Genomic DNA, 24863 nt, shown 5'->3' with positions numbered 1-24863 from the left:
ACTGTATCCACTGTTGCTATGACCAATATGGGCTAATACAGTGCAGATTGAGGATCAGATCTAGGATCATCCCCTCTATGCAGCTAGCACCATGAAGCCCAATGAACCATTTAGGGTCTGTGTTGGTAGGATATGCATTATAGCCAGATTGGCCATTACGAGTCATAGAAAGATGAACAAGAATCAAGATCTGACTTTTTTTTTCTCGGATAAGGCTTGCTGGATCAGTTTGGTAATAATAATAAATGATTACCTGGTTTTCATCCCATCCGGTGAGATAAATGTTGTAGCTCAGGAAATCAGAATTGCCTCTTTCAAGCATTTGTGACTCGAGTGACTGGAGGAGGTCAGCAAACCATTCAAAAGCACTGGTTTCTCGGCATAGCCAATAGAAGTAGATCTAAGAAGGAAATCAAGATCTTAAATGGTTCTCTGTGTCTGTTGTGTAATTAATCTTTCCTTTCTTGTATGTCACAATTTATCAATTTAATTTTTCTCCAACTCTTTTTTTCCATCTCAGGCATCTCTTCATCCATCCTACAGTTCATCTTTAGTTTTTACCTTACCCTTCTACTTGTCACCAGAGCACTAAACGTCATTTGCAAGTTATTGGAGATGACCAATGACGTAGATTGCTACATCACAGAACTGTCAAATGCTTAAAAAACTGGAATGCTCTGGTGTATTCTTGCACCAAACTGTCACCTGTGGGCAGAATGCCTGCCCCTCATACCCCCACCCTTATCTCCCCAGAATGTATATGTGTTTCTTATTAGTGTAGCATAAGCCCAGATTGATCTGGAGAAACATAAAGTCTTCACGTATTCTGGGTTTAACTGAACTGAAAATTTCCTGTTACTACTTTGCACTTATTTTATGGTGCTTTTATTTACCAAGACCTGAATATTATTTACAAGAAGATGATGTCGGGCAAACCCCCCGCCCCACCTACCAAGACTGAAGCACATATTATTTTGCCACATGAACATTAAAACTTAAAATTGCAAACCCTGACTGGAAGGACATTTGCATAGTACTAGCAGTGTTGGAACAACAGGGACCCAGTCGTTGCTTCCCAATACACAGAAGAAGTGGTAAGGCCAGTTTTAGTCACATGACTAACTGGCTGTTGCAGAGAATTTGAACTTCCAAAAAAGGATTTGAACTAAGACAAATTGTGTGCTCATGGAGTGAAGATCTCTCCTGGAACTGAAGCAAGAATTACAGCCTCTCCTGTCTGCCTGCTTCCATCTCCTTCCCAAGGAACTGAATCTTGTGAAAACATATGAAACTCGAAGAGAAAAAAGTTTCCTACGTGAACAAGGTTTTAAGAAGACTACTGGGCCCCATCGAAATGCAAGACCATATCTTCAATCAAGGATTACAGCGAGCTCGAGAAACAGTAACAAGATATTGCCTCAAACTGTTCTACTTATCTTTTCTTCTACTCTTTTCTGTCCCTATCTGCATGTTTATATCGTGTGTCCATGCTAGAGTGGGTGCGTCAAACATCTGTAGGTGTGAACCGTATTAGAGTTTAAGTTTAAAGTTTAATAAATGTCATCTTTCTTCCTTAAACCAAAGAAAGCCTGTTTGTGCTCATTTCTTTGCCTTATAATTGGAAAGTTGTGAACAAGGATTCACAAAGGGGGAGCTCAAAACACAGTATGTTTAAAATTAAACCCTGTTACAATAGAACCAGGTGAAAATAGTAACAGATCCCTAGACACATTTTGCACCTGATCGTAATAATGAATAAATAAAATGAGTATTTCTGGTAGCCATGCAGCTATTGATTAACAAGTATAAAATGATCTATTCATATGAGAATTGCCAAATGACACCTGACAAGCTACAGAAGAGCTTTCTGTATAAGGTAAGGGAGAAAATGTATTTAATTTTGGGATGTATAATTGTGGTGATAAAAAAATGATCACAGAATTTTTTCTGAGTTAAGCATCTGATTTAAAAGCATCAGCAGAGACAGTGGGAACAGCCTCAAGGACAGGTGATATGACAATAATGGATTTTTCATTTACTAATACTGGTCTTGCAACGTTAACTTGGAATATGAATAAGTGATACGAGAATCTAATTAAAATTTAGTCTAAAGAAACTAATGAAGAGACAAAGATTGACAGCACTGGTAATATATTAAATATATTCTGGAGTGAGGGAACTGAAGTAAGTGGAAATATAAGTCTAATGAGACTCCATGGTACCCGAGAGATGGATTTTTCTACACATCATCACTGAATACAGTTAGCTGTTCTGGTGATCTCTGGACATTGTGAAAGAAATTAGCCTAATCTCTAACTTGGTAGTCACTTGCATATAGTTGATTTGTAAATACTTTGAAGGTGATTGATTTACAACATTTTCTATCTGCTTCACTTTCCCTGACAAAATTCAAAATATGTGTTTTCACAAGTTAAGCTAACTAATTTTGGGGGAAATAAGCTAACGATTATTGACTCTGCTAGATCATAATCTATTTTTCTTAGAGATAAAAGCCACTTGATTAAAATAACTCACCTAATCCAATATTTTATCACCAAATTTCCATTTTGTGAATATATTTTCCATGTATCATAGCTCAAATTATTAGATAATTCAATCGTTTTAGACTTTGAATTATCAGTAGACTGCATATGTTTTCTTTGAATTAAAAGACCTTCACTTGTGATTTTCTTAGCTGAATATATCAGGTAATTTTTGGTTGCAAATTAAAATGAGTGGGGCTGATTTTGAATGCCCTCTCCTGGTGGTAATGGCCTCAATGTGGAGTCAGTAGCCTTACCACCACAAGAACACCAGTGATATAGCCATATCCATTTTAAAAGAGGCCTTGCATCCTACAGTATCGAGGTCCTATGGAATAAATGGGTTTTTGGTTGCCAGTTTTAGGTAGGACTTGGTCAGACTGTGTGCAGTCCCATTGGCAATGGAAGAGAAGGTGCCCTTTAAAAGTCAGCGTTCGATTATTTTTGTGGCCCCAGAGGAGCAGGAGCTGCCCCGTAAATTTTCCCACTCTCCACAATCGCGACTACTCCCAAACCGCCCCCACCCCCCGCAACATACTTTGTTAACGGGAGCTACAGTCTGACTTTCAGGCTTCATTTTGGCCTGCCTGTTTGGTACCCAGAAGCTCACTTAAAAGTAAAAATAGACAGACCATTTTCGATCTGTCCCAATCTGGTAAGCCAGTTCGAAATACTCTACTTGCTCAATTTCTGGCCATCCAGGGTTGGATTTGTTAGGGCTGATTTTCCTCCTTGATCTCTACGTGGCGGAAGGCACCCTGTTGTGATCTTAACCTGCTTATACTAATGGATTAGATGATTCCCCCGATACAGAGACCTAGGGTTAGAGGTCTCTACCCCACCTTTTACTCTGCTTTACACTTGGGGAATAAAAGTTTGCCAGGTGCTTAGCAGAGGAACATCGTCTCCTTAATGGCAGCAGTTAATATTCATTCATCTGTGCTATCTTTATTCCAATTAGGCTGTCAGGTCATAGGTTGGCTACTGAGCGACAAGGCCTATCCATTTCATATATGGCTGAGCACTCTTGTCAGGAACTCGGGCATAACTGCAGAGTTGGACAACAGCAACAGCCCACTGCTACTGGAAACATGATCAACAAAACAAATGATGTGCTTAAGCTACGCTTCTGGTGCTTGGACCATTCAGCAGGCGCTTTGCAGAACAGCCCTGAGTGTATTTGACTTGTGGTCATTTGCTGCTTGATAACTTTCTGTTAATGAAGTACCAGCCCTTACCACCATCTGGGAAACAAGACATGCAAGAAAAGGAGGATGAAGTGGAGGAAAGGCAGGAGTAGTATCGATCACCGGTACCCCTAGATTCCTGAGCCTTTCAGAGACGTTAACCATTACTCCTATTACCACTAACACTATACACTATCAGTCCCACAATCCTTACAAAACTGTCCTTCCTACCACCATCGATTATCTTCCTTCTGTCTAACCCAGTGGTTCTCATAGTGTGGTCCACAAGGGTTCTCCAGGTGGTCCACGGGCTGATCCAAAATGCAAGTCACTGACGTGCAATGCCATGGCTAAGGCCATATGAAAGAATCAGTCAGAATCCCCATTCCCAGCACTCATGTGATGTCACACAACCAGATCAGCTCATGCATGCGTGGTATGAGTTGGCATAAGCGCAAGCAACAACAATGTGGTTTTATAAGAAAGATTTACGTAACTGTTAGACATACAATTGTCCAATCATATTTTCATCAGTTGTGGGGCTGAACCTGGAGCCTGACATGACACTGAAGCTCTCCAGCTTGGAACCAGACATCACCTCATTGATGTCTCATCAGAAGCAGCACATTCATTCCATTGATTCTGATTTGTTTTTGTGGTGGCAATGAAAGAGGCTGGGGTAGGGCTGTTAGGTGGTCCATGGGGCCTTTTGCCCCAATGTTTCGTGGACAAAAGAGTTTGAGAACCACTGGTCTAGCCCTATGGGTCTTGTCCTGATTTCACTATGAATATGAATACCTACGCCAACTCCAGAAAAAGGAAATGTAATCCAACAACTCAATTCCATCTGTATCTAATATTTAACAAGAATAATTATGAATCAACTTTGTGCAAGTCCTTAGTTTCTGTCTCCTGTGCTTGTTTGCCTATCTTAGTGCTCCTATTGTTTCCTCAGTTGCTACAGGAGGTGAAAAGCTGCTGAGCTTCTATCCAGAACACTTCAGGTAGCTGTGGTGGGCAACCATGAGCAGCTTGGGCCTTAAGACCCTGGCTGTAGACTGCAGCATCCCAGGCCGGTGCACTCTGGCCCAGCTGGCTGCATGGCATGAATAAAGACATTGGCAGAATGGGTGACAGGGAGTGGACATACTGTCATCCTGAGAAAGGATATTCACCCACCTCCTGTCCGTCCGTATTCTGGGCTGATCAAATTTTTAGGCCCTATGATCCTGGAGGAGCATAAGTTTCTTGCTGTATTCTTTTGTATCAGTTGTTGTATTTCACACGGTCATAAGACACATTTTTATTTTATTTTAATTTACAAACCTTTGAATGTAAGCCAAATATCAGTTAAATTCAGCTAATCAATTCTTACAAGCAATGTAAATCTCCCACAGTAAATGTGCTCATTGTGTAATTACCTTCTTCAGTTTCAGATTTGGATCAGAGTGAGTGTACTTGTACCAGACCGATTTGAGGATGGATGCAAAGGGAGTAACTCCAATCCCTGCTCCAACAAGGACAGCTGTTTCATAGAGAAAGACATCCTCACTGGCTGTGCCAAAAGGGCCATCAACTGCAATACTGAAACAAAAAAGTCACATTAAAAAGTGACACTGCTGGCAATTGTAATCTCTTTGATACAGAAGTATCTCAACTGTCAGCATGGCCTCCCAAAGAAACAAGAACATGAGTTGGTGCCAAGAAGGTCTTGATGGATTACCGTCTCTGCTAAAGCAGTGGAAATAGGGATTTCAGAAAAATGCATTGGTACATGTATCCTACAGCATAATTTCAGGATTACTGGGTAGGGGAATTAGTATTACTGTATTTGTGAGGACTTCAGAGATCTACAGTGTGAATTTTAATTCCTGGTTGGAAAGCTGGTGGGGGTGGGGTGGGGTAGGGGTGGGGGTGGGGGTGTGGCGGGGCGTTGCTGCCAAACCTCCCGCCTGGGAGTCTTTGTGGGAGGGTTGGTCAGTTTTAAGAACCTGACCTCATTTAACATCCTGCTGACCTGTACCAACAGGTGTAAAGAGCAGGAGACGATTGAACAACCCAGTGACCACCCGCCAGCACTCAGGTAAGTCACAGGGATGGGTGGAGGGGAGGGGGCCAGGGTTCAGCAAGTTTGTATTTTTTTTTAACTTACCTTTTGGGGTCTCTGCTGGGTGTCAGAGGTGTATCTCTGGTCGAGTTGACTGCATGGCCACTCATACCAGTAGGCCATTATAATTGCTTCAGGGCCCAGGTGAAAATTATGATCCAGATTAGCATATATTAATGAGACGTTGGTCTGATTCAGGTGAATGCCTCAACCGCCCAGTATTAAAATCGCCATGGGACGATATCAGAGTAGGGAAAAAGAGCCAGTGGGTTTTAAATCCCCCTGCCTGGTTTCCAATGACCGGAGTGAATTAAAATACCTCCTTGAGAGTCAGTCTGAATTAAGTATAACCTAGCACTAGAAGAACTAGACTCCAAAGTAATGATTCTGTGATCCAGTGTTCCCAGAAGGTTACAATCCTCATGGAGAGGGCAACCTGGGGGAAATTACAGACATTTGGCTTGTGATTTCCAGAGACCCACTCCCTGTTAGTATTTCTTCCTACTGGGAGTGGCAGTTTGGAGAAATCAATTCTCAAATATTTAATGGAATGTGTAAGTAATTTAAATTTCTAAAATATCACATTGGCTAGTAGAGATAATGTTAAAAGGATACTTCTATTTGTTAGTTCCCTTACCTGGGGAGTTTCCATGCTTCTCGGAATTCCTTTTGGTCTCCGCCACACACTTTGAACAAACTGTCTGTCCAGTCTCCTACTATTCTGATATGAATGCTGAAATGGTCTTCCTCTGGGGAGGAGGTCAATGTGAAAGGGTGCCACTCTAGCCTTGAAACCTTTGAGCATTTGACAAAAACGTACTGGCCAACCTCCATCTTAAAGCCTCGCTTCTTCATCTGCAGTTCCAGCACTTTAGAGGGATGGGTAACAACCTGTGGGTAGAGATATACTGCAACAACTGTTTGAGCAAAAGACAATGAATTATACAACTCAACACAATAACAAGTAATTCCTGGTCAATTTTTATTCCCTTACATAAAATCCTCATGTAATACAAATTCACCAGCAAAGGATTTGCTTTGCCTTTCTTAGGACCATCCAATCAGCTGCCTCTGCCACGTCCCTCTCTTTCACTAGCCCACCTGGCTAAGCTTCCTCTAAGGCTCCCCCCCCCCCCCCCTCCTTTCTTACTCGTATCTTTCTCTAGTTTCTCTCCTATCTCCCGTCCTGCCCTCTCCGAGCTCATCTTGTCCATGAAACCCACCCCTGCTACCTTGATCCTATTCCCACTAAACTGCTGACCACCCAACCTCCCCATCTGGTCCCCATGTTAGCCAAAATTGTAAATAGTTCTCTCTTTACAGGTGTTATCCCTGTCTCCTTTAAATCTGTTGTCATCACCCCTCTCCTCAAAAAAACAATCCTTGACCCCACTGCCCTTGTGAACTACTGCCCCATCTCCAACCTCCCTTTCCTCTCCAAAGTCCTTGAATGTGTTATTGCCTCCCAAATCCATTCCCATCTTTTCCAGAACTCCATGTTTGAATTCCTCCAATCAGCCCCTGCTACAATACTGAAACCCAGCTCTTATCAAAGTCATAAATGCCTCCTATGTGACTGTGACAAAGGTAAACTTTCCCACCTCATCCTTCTCGACAGCCTTTGACACAGTTAACTACACCATCCTCCTCCAACGCCCCTCCATAGTCTATCAGCTGGGTGGGACCGCTTTTACCTGGTTCCATTCAGACCAGGATTGGAGCAGTGTGAAGCTGTCCAGGATCGGAGCAGTGTGAGGCAGACTAGGAGCAATATAAAGCAGAGAGGGAACAGTGTGAAGCAAATCAGAATCAGAGCAGCATGAAACAGCTCAGGAGCAGTGTGAAGCAGACCGGGAGCAGAGCAGTGTGAAGCAGACCGGGAGCAGAACAGTGTGAAGCAGACCAGGAGCACAGCGATGCAGATTGGGAGCAGTGGGAAACTGACTGGGAGCAGAGTGATGCAGATTGGGAGGAGTGCGAAGCAGGTCAAGAGCAGAGCTATGCAGATCAGGAGCAGTGCGATGCAGGTCGGGAGCAGAGTGAAGCAGGTCGGGAGCTATGCGAGGCAGACTGGGAGCAGAGTGACGCAGGTCGGGATCACTGTGATGCAGGTCGGAAGCAGAGTGATGCAGGTTGGGGAGCAGTGCGAAGCTGGTCGGGAGCAGGGCGATGCAGATCGGGAGCAGGGCGATGCAGATCGGGAGCAGGGTGATGCAGGTCAGGAGCAGGGCGATGCAGGTCAGGAGCAGGGCGATGCAGGTCAGGAGCAGTGTGAAGCAGGTCGGGAGCAGGGCGATGCAGGTCAGGAACAGTGTGAAGCAGGTCAGGAGCAGTGTGAAGCAGGTCGGGAGCAGAGCGATGCAGGTCGGGAGCAGTGCAAAGCAGGTCGGGAGCAGAGCGATGCAGATCGGGAGCAGGGCGATGCAGGTCAGGAGCAGTGTGAAGCAGGTCGGGAGCAGTGTGATGCAGGTCGGGAGCAGGGCGATGCAGATCGGGAACAGGGCGATGCAGATCGGGAGCAGGGCGATGCAGGTCAGGAGCAGTGTGAAGCAGGTCAGGAGCAGTGCAAAGCTGGTCGGGAGCAGTGCGATGCAGATCGGGAGCAGGGGGATGCAGATCGGGAGCAGGGCGATGCAGATCGGGAGCAGGGCGATGCAGGTCAGGAGCAGTGTGAAGCAGGTCAGGAGCAGTGTGAAGCAGGTCGGGAGCAGAGCGATGCAGATCGGTAGCAGTGTGAAGCAGGTTGGGAGCAGGGCGATGCAGGTCGGGAGCAGAGCGATGCAGATCGGGAGCAGAGCGATGCAGATCGGGAGCAGTGCAAAGCAGGTTGGGAGCAGAGCGATGCAGATCGGGAGCAGAGCGATGCAGATCGGGAGCAGTGTGAAGCAGGTCGGGAGCAGGGCGATGCAGGTCGGGAGCAGTGTGAATCAGGTCGGGAGCAGGGCGATGCAGATCGTGAGCAGAGCGATGCAGGTCGGGAGCAGTGTGAAGCAGATCGGGAGCAGGGCGATGCAGGTCGGGAGCAGTGTGAAGCAGATCGGGAGCAGGGCGATGCAGGTCGGGAGCAGAGCGATGCAGATCGGGAGCAGTGTGAAGCAGGTCGGGAGCAGGGCGATGCAGGTCGGGAGCAGGGCGATGCAGGTCGGGAGCAGTGTGAAGCAGGTCGGGAGAAGGGCGATGCAGATCGTGAGCAGAGCGATGCAGGTCGGGAGCAGTGTGAAGCAGATCGGGAGCAGGGCGATGCAGGTCGGGAGCAGAGCGATGCAGATCGGGAGCAGTGTGAAGCAGGTCGGGAGCAGGGCGATGCAGATCATGAGCAGAGCGATGCAGGTCGGGAGCAGTGTGAAGCAGGTCGGGAGCAGGGCGATGCAGATCGGGAGCAGTGTGAAGCAGGTCGGGAGCAGGGCGATGCAGATCATGAGCAGAGCGATGCAGGTCGGGAGCAGTGTGAAGCAGATCGGGAGCAGGGCGATGCAGGTCGGGAGCAGTGTGAAGCAGATCGGGAGCAGGGCGATGCAGGTCGGGAGCAGAGCGATGCAGATCGGGAGCAGTGTGAAGCAGGTCGGGAGCAGGGCGATGCAGGTCGGGAGCAGTGTGAAGCAGATCGGGAGCAGGGCGATGCAGGTCGGGAGCAGGGCGATGCAGATCGGGAGCAGTGTGAAGCAGTTCGGGAGCAGGGCGATGCAGGTCGGGAGCAGTGTGAAGCAGATCGGGAGCAGGGCGATGCAGGTCGGGAGCAGGGCGATGCAGATCGGGAGCAGTGTGAAGCAGGTCGGGAGCAGGGCGATGCAGATCGGGAGCAGTGTGAAGCAGGTCGGGAGCAGGGCGATGCAGGTCGGGAGCAGTGTGAATCAGGTCGGGAGCAGGGCGATGCAGATCGTGAGCAGAGCGATGCAGGTCGGGAGCAGTGTGAAGCAGATCGGGAGCAGGGCGATGCAGGTCGGGAGCAGTGTGAAGCAGATCGGGAGCAGGGCGATGCAGGTCGGGAGCAGAGCGATGCAGATCGGGAGCAGTGTGAAGCAGGTCGGGAGCAGGGCGATGCAGGTCGGGAGCAGGGCGATGCAGGTCGGGAGCAGTGTGAAGCAGGTCGGGAGAAGGGCGATGCAGATCGTGAGCAGAGCGATGCAGGTCGGGAGCAGTGTGAAGCAGATCGGGAGCAGGGCGATGCAGGTCGGGAGCAGAGCGATGCAGATCGGGAGCAGTGTGAAGCAGGTCGGGAGCAGGGCGATGCAGATCATGAGCAGAGCGATGCAGGTCGGGAGCAGTGTGAAGCAGGTCGGGAGCAGGGCGATGCAGATCGGGAGCAGTGTGAAGCAGGTCGGGAGCAGGGCGATGCAGATCATGAGCAGAGCGATGCAGGTCGGGAGCAGTGTGAAGCAGATCGGGAGCAGGGCGATGCAGGTCGGGAGCAGTGTGAAGCAGATCGGGAGCAGGGCGATGCAGGTCGGGAGCAGAGCGATGCAGATCGGGAGCAGTGTGAAGCAGGTCGGGAGCAGGGCGATGCAGGTCGGGAGCAGTGTGAAGCAGATCGGGAGCAGGGCGATGCAGGTCGGGAGCAGGGCGATGCAGATCGGGAGCAGTGTGAAGCAGTTCGGGAGCAGGGCGATGCAGGTCGGGAGCAGTGTGAAGCAGATCGGGAGCAGGGCGATGCAGGTCGGGAGCAGGGCGATGCAGATCGGGAGCAGTGTGAAGCAGGTCGGGAGCAGGGCGATGCAGATCGGGAGCAGGGCGATGCAGATCATGAGCAGAGCGATGCAGGCCGGGAGCAGAGCAATGCAGATCGGGAGCAGTGTGAAGCAGGTCGGGAGCAGTGTGAAGCAGGTCGGGAGCACATGAGGCTGTGATCTGTGAGTCTGAACCGAACAGGAGAAGAGAAAAAAGAAAAGTAATAGCTAAGTGACATCATTGGACAAGGAATTGTTTGGGTGAGTACACTGATAAGCTTTTAATTTAATCGAAATTAGTCTGCTTTTCCCTTGGCACTTTCTGTAGGGAAGGACCAAAATTCTACTTTGAGCCTTTGAAGAACATCAAGGCTTAGCCCATGTACTCAATGTGTGGTGGATTGCGGATATTAACACAGATTCTACAATTTTACGACACAGTGCACTGTGGCTGCAGTTCAGCACACAATTTTCCTGGTACATGTTTCTCACTTTCAGTATAGTTCTGCAGATTAAAAACAAGGGTGTTACTTCTAAGAATCTTCATATTTTTCAATCTCTTCACACACAAGCATTGGCCACAAGGTAGAAAGAGTTTGTGCTAATGCTGCATGCTATCTAAGAAACTTCAGTCAAACATAGACTTACCTTTGTAATGACAACTTTCTGGTGGGATCGCCAAAATCGCACCAGTCTCTCGCAGACGTACAAGATCATCGGACCGACCACCCATTTCCAAGTCTACAGGAGGATCAATTTGGTTAGGCAGAAAAATATGAATAGTTAAATGTGTTTACATTGTCTCAAATAAACATTATCATTGAAAAAGTGAACCAAAGACAGACGTACCATTGGTGGATTCCCTGAAAACTCAGGCACAGGACACTGTGCGATCTTCCCCCATTCCGCATACTTATCCTTGCAATAGGTGGCATTATGCTGTTTCAAGCTGATGCCTGTTTGACCACGAACAATTTGCCTGGTCATTTGAAGCAAAAAATACTTTCTTTGTAAGAACGTTTTAAAGAGGCTTTGCAATTGTTCTTTAAATTAAATGTCGGCATATGAAAGACCTGGCCCCCCTTTTTTAGAGCGCTTTGCTACAGATCTGCCTGGCACATGTCAGTTCAGAGTGAATAAGGGAATGAGCCAGTGTGTGCACTTTAGGGTTATCTACAAAATCCTGAAAGATCTGCAGCCATATTTCATACACTTAGCTCCTATTGTTTGATGAATGTTAGTATGGGCATTCCATATTCTTCAATTATGTTTTTTTTCTTTTTTAAATGTAACAAATATGCTACTGAAATTTATATCTTCAGGTCAGGTCTCAGCTTGGATTGTGTTCAGAAGGTATGGGTTGAAGTCCCACTTCAGGTGTTAGGTACATAATCTAACCTGACACTTAAAAGCTCCACTGATGGAGTGCTGCATTGAATGGAGCCAATTTTCTCCCTTAATAATAAGTACTTAGCTAAGTTTGGAGCAAATTGCTGGTTGCGTCTTTACAGATCCTCTGATTTGCAGCAGCCCCACAACCTTTGCCACCCAGTTTGTATGTATGATCTTCAGACTAGGTGTATGCCCAGCAGCAAATTGAAAAATGACATGACGAGGTAATGCCATTTGTCATTTGTCTGCCATTTAAATTCTCTCGCTTGATTCAGGCGAGCGCTTCCCACTCCCATTCGGTAGGACACATCTTGTGCAAGCCAGGTGGTGATACATGTTTGTACTTTTACATTATCTCCCTAACATTTGTGAAATATTAAGGCATTATTTTTATTTATTTTTATTTAGAGATACAGCACTGAAACAGGCCCTTCGGCCCACCGAGTCTGTGCCGATCAACAACCAACCATTTATACTAACCCTACAGTAATCCCATATTCCCTATCACCTACCTATACTAGGGGCAATTTACAACGGCCAATTTACCTATCACCTGCAAGTCTTTTGGATGTGGGAGGAAACCGGAGCACCCGGCGAAAACCCACGCAGACACAGGGAGAATTACAAACTCCGCACAGGCAGTACCCAGAATCGAACCCGGGTCCCTGGAGCTGTGAGGCTGCAGTGCCTCACTGCGCCACTGTACCGCCCAAATAGATCGAGGGAAATTTATCCTGCTGCTTTCCAAATGAGCTGTTAAACTGAAACCCATTCTGCCTATTCAGGTGGATGTTAAATATCCTGTGGCATCTTTTGAAAGGCTGGTTATTTCTCCTGTGCACTGACCAACATTTATCTGTCAACCAACACCAACAACACAGATTTATTAGTCATTCAACTATGATGTTTCAGGTGCCTTGCTGAGAACAAATTGAGAGGGCTGAATTTTACCAGGCCCCCAACATCGGGGCCTGGAAAATTCTACTGGGAGAGGCTTGCCACGGGCCTCGATGCCAGGAAGACCCTGCCCCATTTTATCAACGGCAGCGAGGCCTCGGGGCAGCTCCCCCACCACGTGGCAAAATAAACTTTAATTTAAATATGTTGTTAAAGTTTAATGAATGAATAATTACTTACCTTGCAGCGACGGTCATCCCACACCGATATTCCAGCCAGTGGGCGGAGGTCCTGCGCCTTCGGATCTCCGTTTGGAGATCCAAGGCGTAACACTGGTGGGGAGGGGGAGAGCAGTGAAATCTTCAGAGCGTGGGGGTGGTGGGGAGGGGAGCAGGGAAAACTCTTACCCTTGGCTGAGCGGATGGTGGGAAGAGGTTGAAGGGCAAAGGTGATAAAGTTCGAGGGGGGGAAGTTCAGGTTGGGAAGAAAAGTTTTATTTGGGGGGAGAGGGTCATTGGGGGTGATGGGGGAGGGGCTCCGATCTTTGAATACATTTTTTCATCTCACTGTACCATCTATTTATCATTAAAAATGATAATGACCTGTAACGGCTTCAAGCTCTTTAAAAATGGCATCAGTGCGGTGGCGCCGGATGCCATTGCCGGGGTCAGAAAGCCATCTGGGGCGGGCAGTCTGCCCCTCCATATTAATGAGCCACTGTGCAAAATATTGCGGTGTCTCTGTGGCGCACATCTCACTTATGTGTTGCGCTGTCTTGGAAGCTTGCCGCCACTATAACAGTGCTTGCACTAGAGCATGGCTACCCGACCGAACCCGACGGGACCCGATGACGTGATTGGTTCGGGTCAGGTCGCTCTTCTGAGTCCGGCATTTGCGCTTGGGTCGGGTTGGGCCGGGTTGGGCACAGTGACAACCAGGAGGTCAAGGCGGGAAACACTCCGCACTAGTCTTCAGTGAGCGATTCCATCCAAGGTAGAGCACAACCTCTTTAATATAATCAACTTTATTCCGGTGGTCGGGTCGGGTCGGGCGCAGGAAAAATGAAAGGACTCGGGCAGGGTCGGGCTTGGTTCGCATGTGGTTCTGTCGGGCTCAGGTCGGGTTTCATTTGCAGACCCGAGCAGGCCATTAGCTTGCACTTCAAAAGTAATTTGCGTGACAGATATTGAGATGTGATAAGGTGATATATAAATGAAAGCCTTTACTTCCTACAGTCTTGCAAACCACAGCATGTGCAGGGATAGTTTCTATCTATTCCCACCCACCTATTGCTACTCTGTTTATTTACTGCATCTCCCACCCATGCCCCCTCCACCAGCCTGATGATCTGTTTATCTCTCCTATATTGCTATTCCATCATTGAACCCGCCCTGATTCAATTTCCTTAAGTCTGGTTGAACATGTACCCGGAGCATGGTAGCCAAAAATTGGCGCTTCCTATGGGGTGAGTTGAATCAGCAACTTCAAACATTCCATGCCCCAGGTAGTGAAGAAATTTACTTTAATTTTAAGCATTATTGCAGTCAGGCTCTAATCTGACAACCACCATACTTGTCTAGAGTACAATAACAGGTGTGATAGTGACCCTACTACAGCCATCCCAGTGTTACAGTTGGGGGTTGGGTGTGGGTGGGATGGGGAGCAGTGCAGAAATGTACAGCTGCAGCTCCACAAGGCTGATGGTGGGAATGACTCAGCATTCTTTTTTTTTTAACTTATCGCATGGTAAATGGAGCTGTGTACATTGCTAATTAGCATTTACTAAAAGATGTGCTGCAGTTTCATTTTTGTCATCTGAAAAGCATTTACTGAAATAAATAAACATGGCACATCGGTTGGTGTTAAAGACATACAACTTCCATATACATTACTTACCCAACGCCATGGATCACAAGCCCAGCAAAAAAGATCACAAAAAGGTGGTGAGTGTACCAGAAGACTTCAAAATATGATCTCCTGATAATTTCTGTTGACGACGTTATCATTAGTATCAGAGCCAGAGTGATGGCAACCCCACTCAACCCAGCCCAGGTTGTGAATGCCACTTTAGTGGGATTCTAGAAAGGAAACACAATAAATGTATTAACATATTGGCCGATCATTGAAATGAAAGGGGAAATTAAATGTTTCAGAAAGTGTGAGCAATGAGCTACAAGTGCCGTTAGGGTTCCAAAATGGCACCCATGGCATGCATGCACATTTCTGATGCGAAGCATGCTGAATGCCATCTTGATAAGGTCATTACCGCACGCAGTGAATGCCTGCTGAAGTACGCAGAGCAGACAGATCCTGAAGTCAGTCAGCGTGCAACAGTGATTTGATGCCAACGCTATTATTTTGAAACTCTACACTCCAACCGACATTTATCCTGAAGCTCGCACATGCTGCTGAACATGTATTAAGTAGCAGGAACGCGCTATTTAAAGGGATCATCGAACACTTACAGGTTAGTTGTTGGTTGCTTTCTTCTGGCTGATGCTACAATTCTACATATTTTTGGTGCTTTCCATAGTTATTTCAAGTTTCAAAATTCTACAGGGAGTGGTGTGGCAGGTGCTGAAGTACTTTCTGTTGACTTAAAGGCTTCTGCATAAATCAGTTGCATCCAGATATGGGTACACTACTAGGCCTGCCTCTTGGAATGAAGCATGACTGGGAGAATGAGCAGTGACAATGCAGAGCAGGACAAGATTCTAGAAGAGGGAGGAAGAGGAGGGGCACAAGGACTCTCAGCAGAAGGCCATTTCCGCCCAGGGTATTCAGGGAGCAATTCTCCTACCTGAACATTAGCGACGGCCGATGTTTGAGACGACTGCGCTTCATTCAGGATGTCCTCACTGAAATCTACCAACTGCTGCAGCTACAACTCCAAACTTAGAGCAGGGTAAGGACAGCATTGATAGTGTCTGTGAAGGTGACTGTTGCCACAAACATTTATGCAGCTAGTTCCTTCCAGGCTTGTAAGGAAATTACTTTTACAAATAACTTTGTAATATCATTTATGCAAGAACTTAAATGTCAATGCTGAATTACAAAGCATGATGGTCATCTTCACTGAAATATGTCAAAAGGCCATGTTCAGAGATGTGGGTTTGGAACTGCATGTATCCTAAAATGGAAAGAGGAAGTCATGTTGCTGGGGGGGGTGGGGGCATGTTGTGGGGGCTATAGACCGTGACATACTTTACATTTGTGAAAAATAAGGACTGCTAAACTAATAGGACTAATTAATATTCTATGTACATTAATATATTGAAGTGTGTTTGAGCTAATATTTTCTGCATTATGAAATGGTTTTTCAAGGCTATGCTCTGTTTAAACCTTTGTGTAAGAACAATGGGAGAGATGGGTTGAAGACCTCAACACTCCTTTCAGGGGGCGAGATGAGAAACTGCAGAATTGGTTGGTATCAGCAAGAATGTGACCTTTAGGATCCTTGCTAAAACAGAAAGGAACAGGAAACATCTGTAAGGTGTGTAGATTGAACCATTAACTAACTAGGATCTAACAATGATGTCAACCTGGACCAGTTAGGATACTGGGAACAATTCATAACCTAATATGGTAAGATCCTAGCACCCCAAGAAGGATAAAAGAAAGGGGGTTACAGGACATTGTCGGCACACTTAGAGAGGGGTCTATAGAGCATTGTTGGCACAGTTAGAAGGAGAACATAGACCATGGTCAACAGAACACAACAAGAGAAGAAGAAGGAGAGAAGTCCTTGCCCAGCAAGCTCAGAAGCAAGAACCGGTGCTGAATGTTGCTGCATACCTATTGTTGTTGTTAAGTATTAGCTTTATATATCTTAGTTAAGCCTAATAAACTCTCCGACTTGATCACAGAGCTTGTGTCTAAATCTTGTAAATCTATCTTGGTCAAGAATCTCAAGGTGAAACGGGTTGGGTATCCTCTGGCTCACCTTTATTCAGTCAACATCTACCTGAAACTAACAGGCTAGAGCTGGAGGTATTAGTAACATCTTGCAGTTTGCCATCCACTGTTGCATAAGGGATGTCACTGAAGTTCTCCATTCAAAGAGAGATAAATTCATTTCATTCCCTATTGCCAGATATAAGCAGACAGAATGAGCACAAGGGTCTGCAAGGTTTGGAGGCTTCTCCATGGGGAAGTAAGAGGAGGAGGTGGAAGAGGAGGAAGAAGGGGAAAAGGAGGGGAAGAGGAAGGAAGGCTGCAACGTAGACAGCCCCTTTCTGCCCGGGCTCTACATGACAACTAATTCAAATCTGATACTGGCAAACTCAACCCCAATTCCCCATTCACCAACAGAGCCACACTGCTTGGCCATGAAATTTGATAATCCCTGAAAATGGGTGCAGGAATTGTGATGCACAATTATCCAGCACCGTTGCTTCCAATGCAGGCAGCATGCAAATCTCGTGTTGCCTGTTCATTTAAATGATTGTAGCGTGCAGCCAGCACTAAGCACACTGTTGAGTGGCTGCATGACTGAGCATTGGGTGCAAATCCTGAGAGGTTAGCATCACTTACAGTCAGCTTGCAAATCTTAAAGGGGACGTACATTTTGGCTGGAGCATGCACTAAAGTCATTGTAAAACTGATTTTGTCATGGGAAAGACATAAGAATGGCAGAACATAAGAAATAGGAGCAAGAGTAGACTAAACAGCCCCTCGAGCCTGCTCCGGCATTCAATATGATCATGGCTGTTCTTGTACTTCAACTCCACTTTCCTGCCTGCTCCCCGTATCTCTTGATTCCCTGAGAGACCAAAAATCTGTCTATCTCAGCCTTAAATATATTCAATGATGGAGAATCCACAATCCTGTGGGGTGGAGAGTTCCAAAGATTCACAACCCTTTGAGTGAAGAAATGTTTCCTCATCTCAGTCCTAAATGATCGGCGCCTTATCCTGAGACTGTGCCCCCTTGTTCTAGATTCCCCAGCCAGGGGAAATAACATCTCAGAATCTACCCTATCCAGCCCCTTCATAATCTTGAATGTTTCAATGAGATCACCTCTCATTCTTCTGAACTTCAGAGTATATGGACCCATTTTACTCAGCCTCTCATCATTGCACAACCCTCTCATCCCACAGACAAATCTAGTGAACCTTCGCTGTACTGCCTCCAATGCAAGTATATTCTTCCTTTAATATGGAGACCAAAATTGCACACAGTATTTCAGGTGTGGCACCACCAATGCCCCGTACAATTGTAGTAAGACTTCTTTATTCTTGTATTCCACTCCCCTTGCAGTAAAGGCCAACATGCCATTTGCTTTCCTAATTGCTTGCTGTATCGGTATGCTAACTTTTTGTGTTCCTTGTACGAGTACACTCAAGTCTCTCTGAACATCAACATTTACAAGTTTTGAGCCTTTAAAAAAATATTCTGCTTTTTTATTCTGAGGACCAAAGTGAATAACCTCACATTTCCCCACATTATACTCTATCTGCCACCTTGATGTCCACTCACTTAACCTGCCTACATCTATTCGCGGCCTCTTTGTGTCCTCCTCACAGCTTGCATTCCCACATAGCTTTGTATCGTCAGCAAACTTAGGGCTGGAATCTAAGTGCCTGCCGCCATTCCTGGGCAAATAAAAGGCGACCCGCATGTGCTGCTGAGCCGCCACGATCTGCCACGTGGCAACTCATTTAAATACCCGGGTCAGCCTGCACCCCCCCCCTCCCAATCATGTAAAGGGGCTGGGCTCTACAATGCCAGCAATGGCGTCAACTGCCTGCGTGCAGGCGCTGGTGCCATTTTTAAAAGGCAGCTAGCCCTGCCGGTTAATTTAAATATTTAACAAGATAACCCTTTCACAATGTACCGAATAAAATTCTAACGCCCCTTTCCTGCCCCCAATAATAATAAAATTAAATATCTGCCCTTCCCCCACCAAAAACACTTGCGTTACAAATATGACCTTCCCTCCCCCAGACTGTACAAAGTTCACAGTTCACCCATTCCCACCATCCCCTACACTGATGACGATAATTTGACCCCGTTCCCCCCCAGCACTAAAAATCTTACGTTGCCCCCCTTTCCCACTAGTGATGCGCCTACTTTCCCCAGATGGGGAAGTGAAGGCGTGGGAGTGCCGGCTGCTGCTCTGAAGATCATGGTGTGCCCATAAGATGGCAGGTAAGTGTATCTTAATGTATTCATTTTATGCATTAACATATTTAAATGCAGGTCCCGTTGCCCAGCCATGGAGCCTCGCCACCGCAGGAAGGATTGGGCCCGGCCCTCCCGGCATCTGACTCCGTGGGGGCCTCTGCTGGAACGATCTTCTTGCCCTCCCCGCCACAAAGCCTGATGTTGGGGACCCTGTAAAATCCAGCCCTTAGATACAGGGCTGTCTGTCTCTTCCTCAAAGTCATTAATATAGATTGTAAATAACTGAGGCCCTAGCACTTATCCTTGCGGCACTCCACTAGTCACAGCCTGCCAACTTGAAAATGCCCCATCTATCCCAACTCTCTGATTCCTGTCCGTTAACCAAACCTCTATTCATGCTAATATATCACCCCCAACTCCATGAGCTGTTACCCTGTGTATTAACCTTTTGTGTGGCACCTTATCAAATGTCTTTTGGAAATCCAAGTATACGACATCTACTGGTTTCCCTTTATCTACCCTACTAACTACGTCCTCAAAAAACTCTAATAAATTTGTCAAATACGATTTCCCTTTCGTAAAATCATGGTAGAGAGTGGGTTCCAAGACTTTCTAATACTGTACTGTAGGGCAGCACAGTGGCACAGTGGTTAACACTGCAGCCTCACAGCTCTAGCGACCCAGGTTCGATTCTGGGTACTGCCTGTGTGGAGTTTGCAAGTTCTCCTTGTGACTGCGTGGGTTGTCGCCGAGTGCTCCGGTTTCCTCCCACAGCCAAAGACTTGCAGGTTGATAGGTAAATTGGCCATTATAAATTGCCCCTAGTATAGGGAGGTGGTAGGGGAATTGAGGGAAGGTGGGGATGTGAGACGGTAATGGGATTAATGTAGGATTAGTATAAATGGGTGGTTGATGGTCAGCAAAGGGCGGCACAGTGGCGCAGTGGTTAGCACCGCAGCCTCACAGCTCCAGGGACCCGGGTTCGATTCCGGGTACTGCCTGTGTGGAGTTTGCAAGTTCTCCCTGTGTCTGCGTGGGTTTTCTCCGGGTGCTCCGGTTTCCTCCCACAAGCCAAAAAGACTTGCAGGTTGATAGGTAAATTGGCCATTATAAATTGTCACTAGTATAGGTAGGTGGTAGGGAAATATAGGGACAGGTGGGGATGTTTGGTAGGAATATGGGATTAGTGTAGGATTAGTATAAATGGGTGGTTGATGTTCGGCACAGACTCGGTGGGCCGAAGGGCCTGTTTCAGTGCTGTATCTCTAATCTAATCTAATCTAATCTAAAAGACTCGGTGGGCCGAAGGGCCTGTTTCAGTGCTGTATCTCTAAATAAATACAGGCCTTGTTGTAGGAGGTGAAGCAGAGGAGAGATGTTCTCTATCCACAGGGGGTCAAGAGTCCTGCCAGGAAACTTTGCAAAGACAGTAGGAGCAGATAGTCTTGGCAGTAAATGCCAGCAGTCTAGTCACGAGGACCTGGATGCAGAGCCACAGAAGTTCAATGACCTCACTCACCTGATTAAGGTCAGTGAATCTATCTTCAAATGCCATATCCTACCAACTACAACTAGCCTCACACATGGTTCAATACACCACGCCTTCATCACTCACCTATCACCAATACCTCTCAATCATGACACATACCTAACATTCATAGCTGGCACATTTCCCTCTCTCTTGCAGGACAAGAATTCAGGGAGTTAGGCAGTGGACTAAAAAGCAGGACCTCTCGGGTTGTAATCTCTGGATTACTCCCAGTGCCACGTGCTTGCGAATATAGAAATACGCGAATAGCACAGATGAATGCGTGGCTTAAGAGTTGCTGCAGGAGGGAGGGTTTTAGATTCCTGGACCACTGGGACCGTTTCTGGGGAAGGTGGGACCTGTACAAGCGGGACGGTCTACATCTGAACCAGAGGGGGACTAACATCCTTGCTGGTGGGTTTGCTAGCGCTTTTGGGAGGAGTTTAAACTAACTTGGCAGGGGGAGGGGACGCAGACTCCTAGCAGAATAGGGACACAGCTAAGCACAGGAAAGCAAACAAGTCAGAGGGAATACAGCGGAAGTAAGTTTCAAGGGAGTAAGACCAGGATGGAAGGCCTCTACTTTAATGCCACTAGTATTGCAGGTAAAACGGATGAGTTAAGGGCAAGGATTGACACGTGGAATTGTGATATAGTAGCCATCATAGAGACATGGTTGAGGGAGGGGCAGGATTGGCAGCTTAATATCCCGGGATATAGAATCTTCAGGCGAGACAGAGGAGGGGGTAAAAGAGGAGGGGGAATTGCAATATTAGTGAAGGAGTCAGTTACTGTAGTAAGGAGAGATGATATCTTGGGGGGGGGCATCAAATGAAGCTTTATGGGTAGAGTTCAGGAATAAAAAAGGGACAGCCACATTGCTAGGCATTTATTATAGACCCCCAGATAGTCAGAGGGAAATTGAGGAGCAAATATGTGCACAATTTGCAGAGGTGTATAAAATTAATAGGGTAATTATATTAGGTGATTTCAACTTTCCCAAAATTAATTGGGAAATTAATTGTGTTAAGGGCTTAGATGGAGTGGAGTTCTTAAAATGTATACAGGAGAACTTTTTAGCCCAATATGTAGAGGATCCAACAAGGGAGGGTGCAGTGCTGGACCTAATTCTGGGGAATGGAGCCGGACAGGTGGTTGATGTGTTGGTGGGGGAACATTTTGGTGATAGTGACCATAACATGGTATAATTTAAGCTTGTTATGGAGAAAGAAATAGACAAGTTGCAAAAAATGGTTTTGGATTGGGGGAGAGCGAATTTTAGTAAAATAAGGCAGGATCTGGCCAAGGTAGACTGGAAAGAATTACTTGTCGGGAAATCTATGGAAGAGCAGTGGGGGGCATTCAAAAAGGAAATGGGGAGGGTATATGTTCTCTCTAGGGTAATAGGTAGGAGCAACAAGCCCAGAGAACCATGGATGACCAGAAACATTCAGGGTATGATGAGAAGGAAAAGAGAGGCTTTTAGCAACTACAAGGAGAGCAAATCAATGGAAGCATTAGTGAATACAGAAAGTGTAGGATGGAGCTTAAGAAAGCAATTAAGAGAGCAAAGAGGGGATATGAGAAAGCTCTGGCTGGTAAAAGTAGGGAAAATCCCAAGATATTCTATAAGTATATCAATGAGAAGAGGATAACCAGGGAAAGAGTAGGACCCATTAGGGACCAAGGGGGAAATTTGTGGGTGGAGCAAGAGGACATTGGTAGGGTGTTGAATGAATACTTCACATCTGTCTTCACCCAAGAGAATGAGGATGTAGATATGGAACTTAGAGAGAGAGAGACTGTGAGGTTCTTGAGCAAATTGTCATAGGGAGTGACAAGGTTTTGGAAGGCTTAAAAGTGGACAAATCTCCAGGTCCGGACGATTTGTGTCCCAGGATGCTGTGGGAGGTGAGGGTGGAGATTGCAGGGGCTCTGACCCAAATTTTTAATTCCTCACTGGCCACAGGGGAGGTGCCAGAGGACTGGAGAACAGCTAATGTGGTCCCATTATTTAAGAAAGGTTGTAGAGATAAGCCAGGGAACTACAGACCAGTGAGTCTCACGTCAGTGGTAGGGAAACTATTGGAGAAAATTCTGAAGGAGAGAATTTATCTCCACTTGGAGAGGCAAAATTTGATTAGGAATAGTCAGCATGGCTTTGTCAGAGGGAGGTCATGCCTAACAAATTTGATTGAATATTTTGAGCATGTGACCAGGTGTGTAGATGAGGGTAGTGCAGTTAATGTAGTTTACATGGATTTCAGCAAAGCCTTTGACAAGGTCCCACATGGGAGACTTATCAAGAAAGCAAATGCACATAGGATACAAGGTAACTTGATAAGGTGGATTCAAAATAGGCTTAGCTGTAGGAGACAGAGAGTGATGACAGACGGCTGTTTTAGTCACTGGAAGCCAGTGTCCAGTGACGTACCACAGGGATCTGTGCTGGGTCCCCTATTGTTTGTCATTTCTATAAACGACATAGATGACTATGTGGGGGGTAGGATCAGTAAGTTCGTGGATGGCCGAGTGGTTAACAGTGAGGTGGAGTGTCTTAGGTTACAGGAAGATATAGACGGGATGGTCAAATGGGCAGAAAAGTGACAGATGGAATTTAACGCTGAAAAGTGTGAGGTGATACACTTTGGAAGGAGTAATGTGACATGGAAGTATTCGTTGAATGGCCTGACACTGGGAAGTTCCGAGGAACAAAGGGACCTTGGCGTGTTTGTCCATAGATCTCTGAAGGCAGAAGGGCAGGTTAATAGGGTGGTGAAAAAGGCATATGGGACACTTGCCTTGATCAATCGAGGCATAGATTACAAAAGCAGGGAGGTCATGTTGGAGTTGTATAGAACTTTGGTAAGGCCACAGCTGGAGTACTGTGTGAAATTCTGGTCACCACATTATAGGAAGGATGTGATTGCACTGGAGGGGGTGCAGAGGCGATTCACCAGGATGTTGCCTGGGATGGAACATTTAAGCTATGAAGAGAGGTTGGATAGGCTTGGGTTGTTTTCACTGGAGCAGAGAAGACTGAGGGGTGACCTGATCGAGGTGTACAAGATTATGAGGGGCATGGACAGGGTGAATAGGGAGCAGCTGTTCCCCTTAGTTGAAGGGTCAGTTACGAGGGGTCACAAGTTTAAGGTGAGGGGCGGGAGGTTTAAGGGGGATTTGAGGAAGAACTTTTTTACCCAGAGGGTGGTGACGGTCTGGAATGCCCTGCCTGGGAGAATGGTAGATGCAGGTTGCCTCACATCCTTTAAAAAGTACCTGGATGAGCACTTGGCACGTCATAACATTCAAGGCTATGGACCAAGTGCTGGCAAATGGGATTAGGTAGACAGGTCAGGTGTTTTAATGCATCGGTGCAAACTCGATGAGCTGAAGGGCCTCTTCTGCACTGTATTATTCTGTGATTCTGTGAAGATGGCACATCAGAGACAGCAACACCTACAAGTCCTCATCTTCAGGAGGAGACGCTGGTCCCCATCATAGGAGCAACCATAACTGAGGCTGGGGCTAGCAAAGGGGTTGAAACCATTGAAGATGATGGTATTCTCATGCCGAATTCTCCTTCTTACATCCCACAGACGCTTGGGAACACCACCACCAGCAAGTTCCCCTCCAAGCCACACACCATGCTGACTTGGAACTATATCGCCATTCCTTCAATGTTGCTGGGTCAAACGCCTGGAACTCCCTTCCTAACGGCACTGTGGGTGTACCTACCCCTCATGGACTGCAGCGGTTCAAGAAGGCAGCTCTCCACCACCTTCTCAAGGACAATTAGGGACGGGCAAAAAGTGCTGTCCTTGCCAGTGACACCCACATCCCGTGAATGAATGGAAGAAAACTTCCTTCTTATCCTACAATCTCTTTTTTTAAAAATTTGTTTATGGGGATTCTGATTTACAAGCTGCAGATGGTGTAAGCAGGCACCTCTTGCTTTCCCCCCACTCCTCACCACAACCCTTGTTCCATCTGGCCAAGTAGTGGTGGAACAGCAAGAGGTGGGAGAGCAGGAAGACAGTGATGAAGAAGTATCACAGGGTCACTCACCCTCACACTCGCAGTTATCAGCTCAGATAGCGACATTGCATGTAGTTTAGAGAATAGAATAGTGGCAGGATCTGGTGAGACATCAGGCACAAATGTGTTACAATCAGGGCAGGGGGCAGTAACAGTACAGGTGCCATCTCGTTGGAGGGGAAGATCGCACACAAGTTCTACTGCAGAGGACTCAGATGAGGACTTTGAAGATGGGACCATCAGAAAAAGGTTGATACATATTGAAACGCTTGGTACAATGGATGGCCTGCCAGAAAGCCTGTGGTCAACCTCAAGGAGCTTGGAGGAGTCCAGCACCAACATGACATAGGGTTTTGTGCAGACCTTGGAGTCCATCATTTC

The 24863-nt window shown here is 46.6% G+C and overlaps 1 protein-coding gene across 1 annotated transcript in view; it reads right to left on the bottom strand.

The window, feature by feature from the left end:
* Positions 1 to 24863, bottom strand: part of LOC137374470 (cytochrome b-245 heavy chain-like) — a 58963-nt gene that overhangs the window by 11736 nt on the left and 22364 nt on the right. The window contains exons 6-11 of the mRNA XM_068040622.1: positions 14687 to 14868; positions 11351 to 11480; positions 11150 to 11242; positions 6475 to 6728; positions 5152 to 5314; positions 254 to 400 (exon numbers count right to left, since the gene is read on the bottom strand). Of these exons, the coding sequence (XP_067896723.1) occupies positions 254 to 400; positions 5152 to 5314; positions 6475 to 6728; positions 11150 to 11242; positions 11351 to 11480; positions 14687 to 14868 (969 nt within the window). The remainder of the gene's footprint in view (positions 1 to 253; positions 401 to 5151; positions 5315 to 6474; positions 6729 to 11149; positions 11243 to 11350; positions 11481 to 14686; positions 14869 to 24863) is intronic.

The sequence above is a fragment of the Heterodontus francisci genome, chromosome 10 (genome assembly GCF_036365525.1).
Source record: "Heterodontus francisci isolate sHetFra1 chromosome 10, sHetFra1.hap1, whole genome shotgun sequence".
NCBI lineage: Eukaryota > Metazoa > Chordata > Chondrichthyes > Heterodontiformes > Heterodontidae > Heterodontus > Heterodontus francisci.
This window is presented reverse-complemented; position numbering and strand designations above follow the sequence as displayed.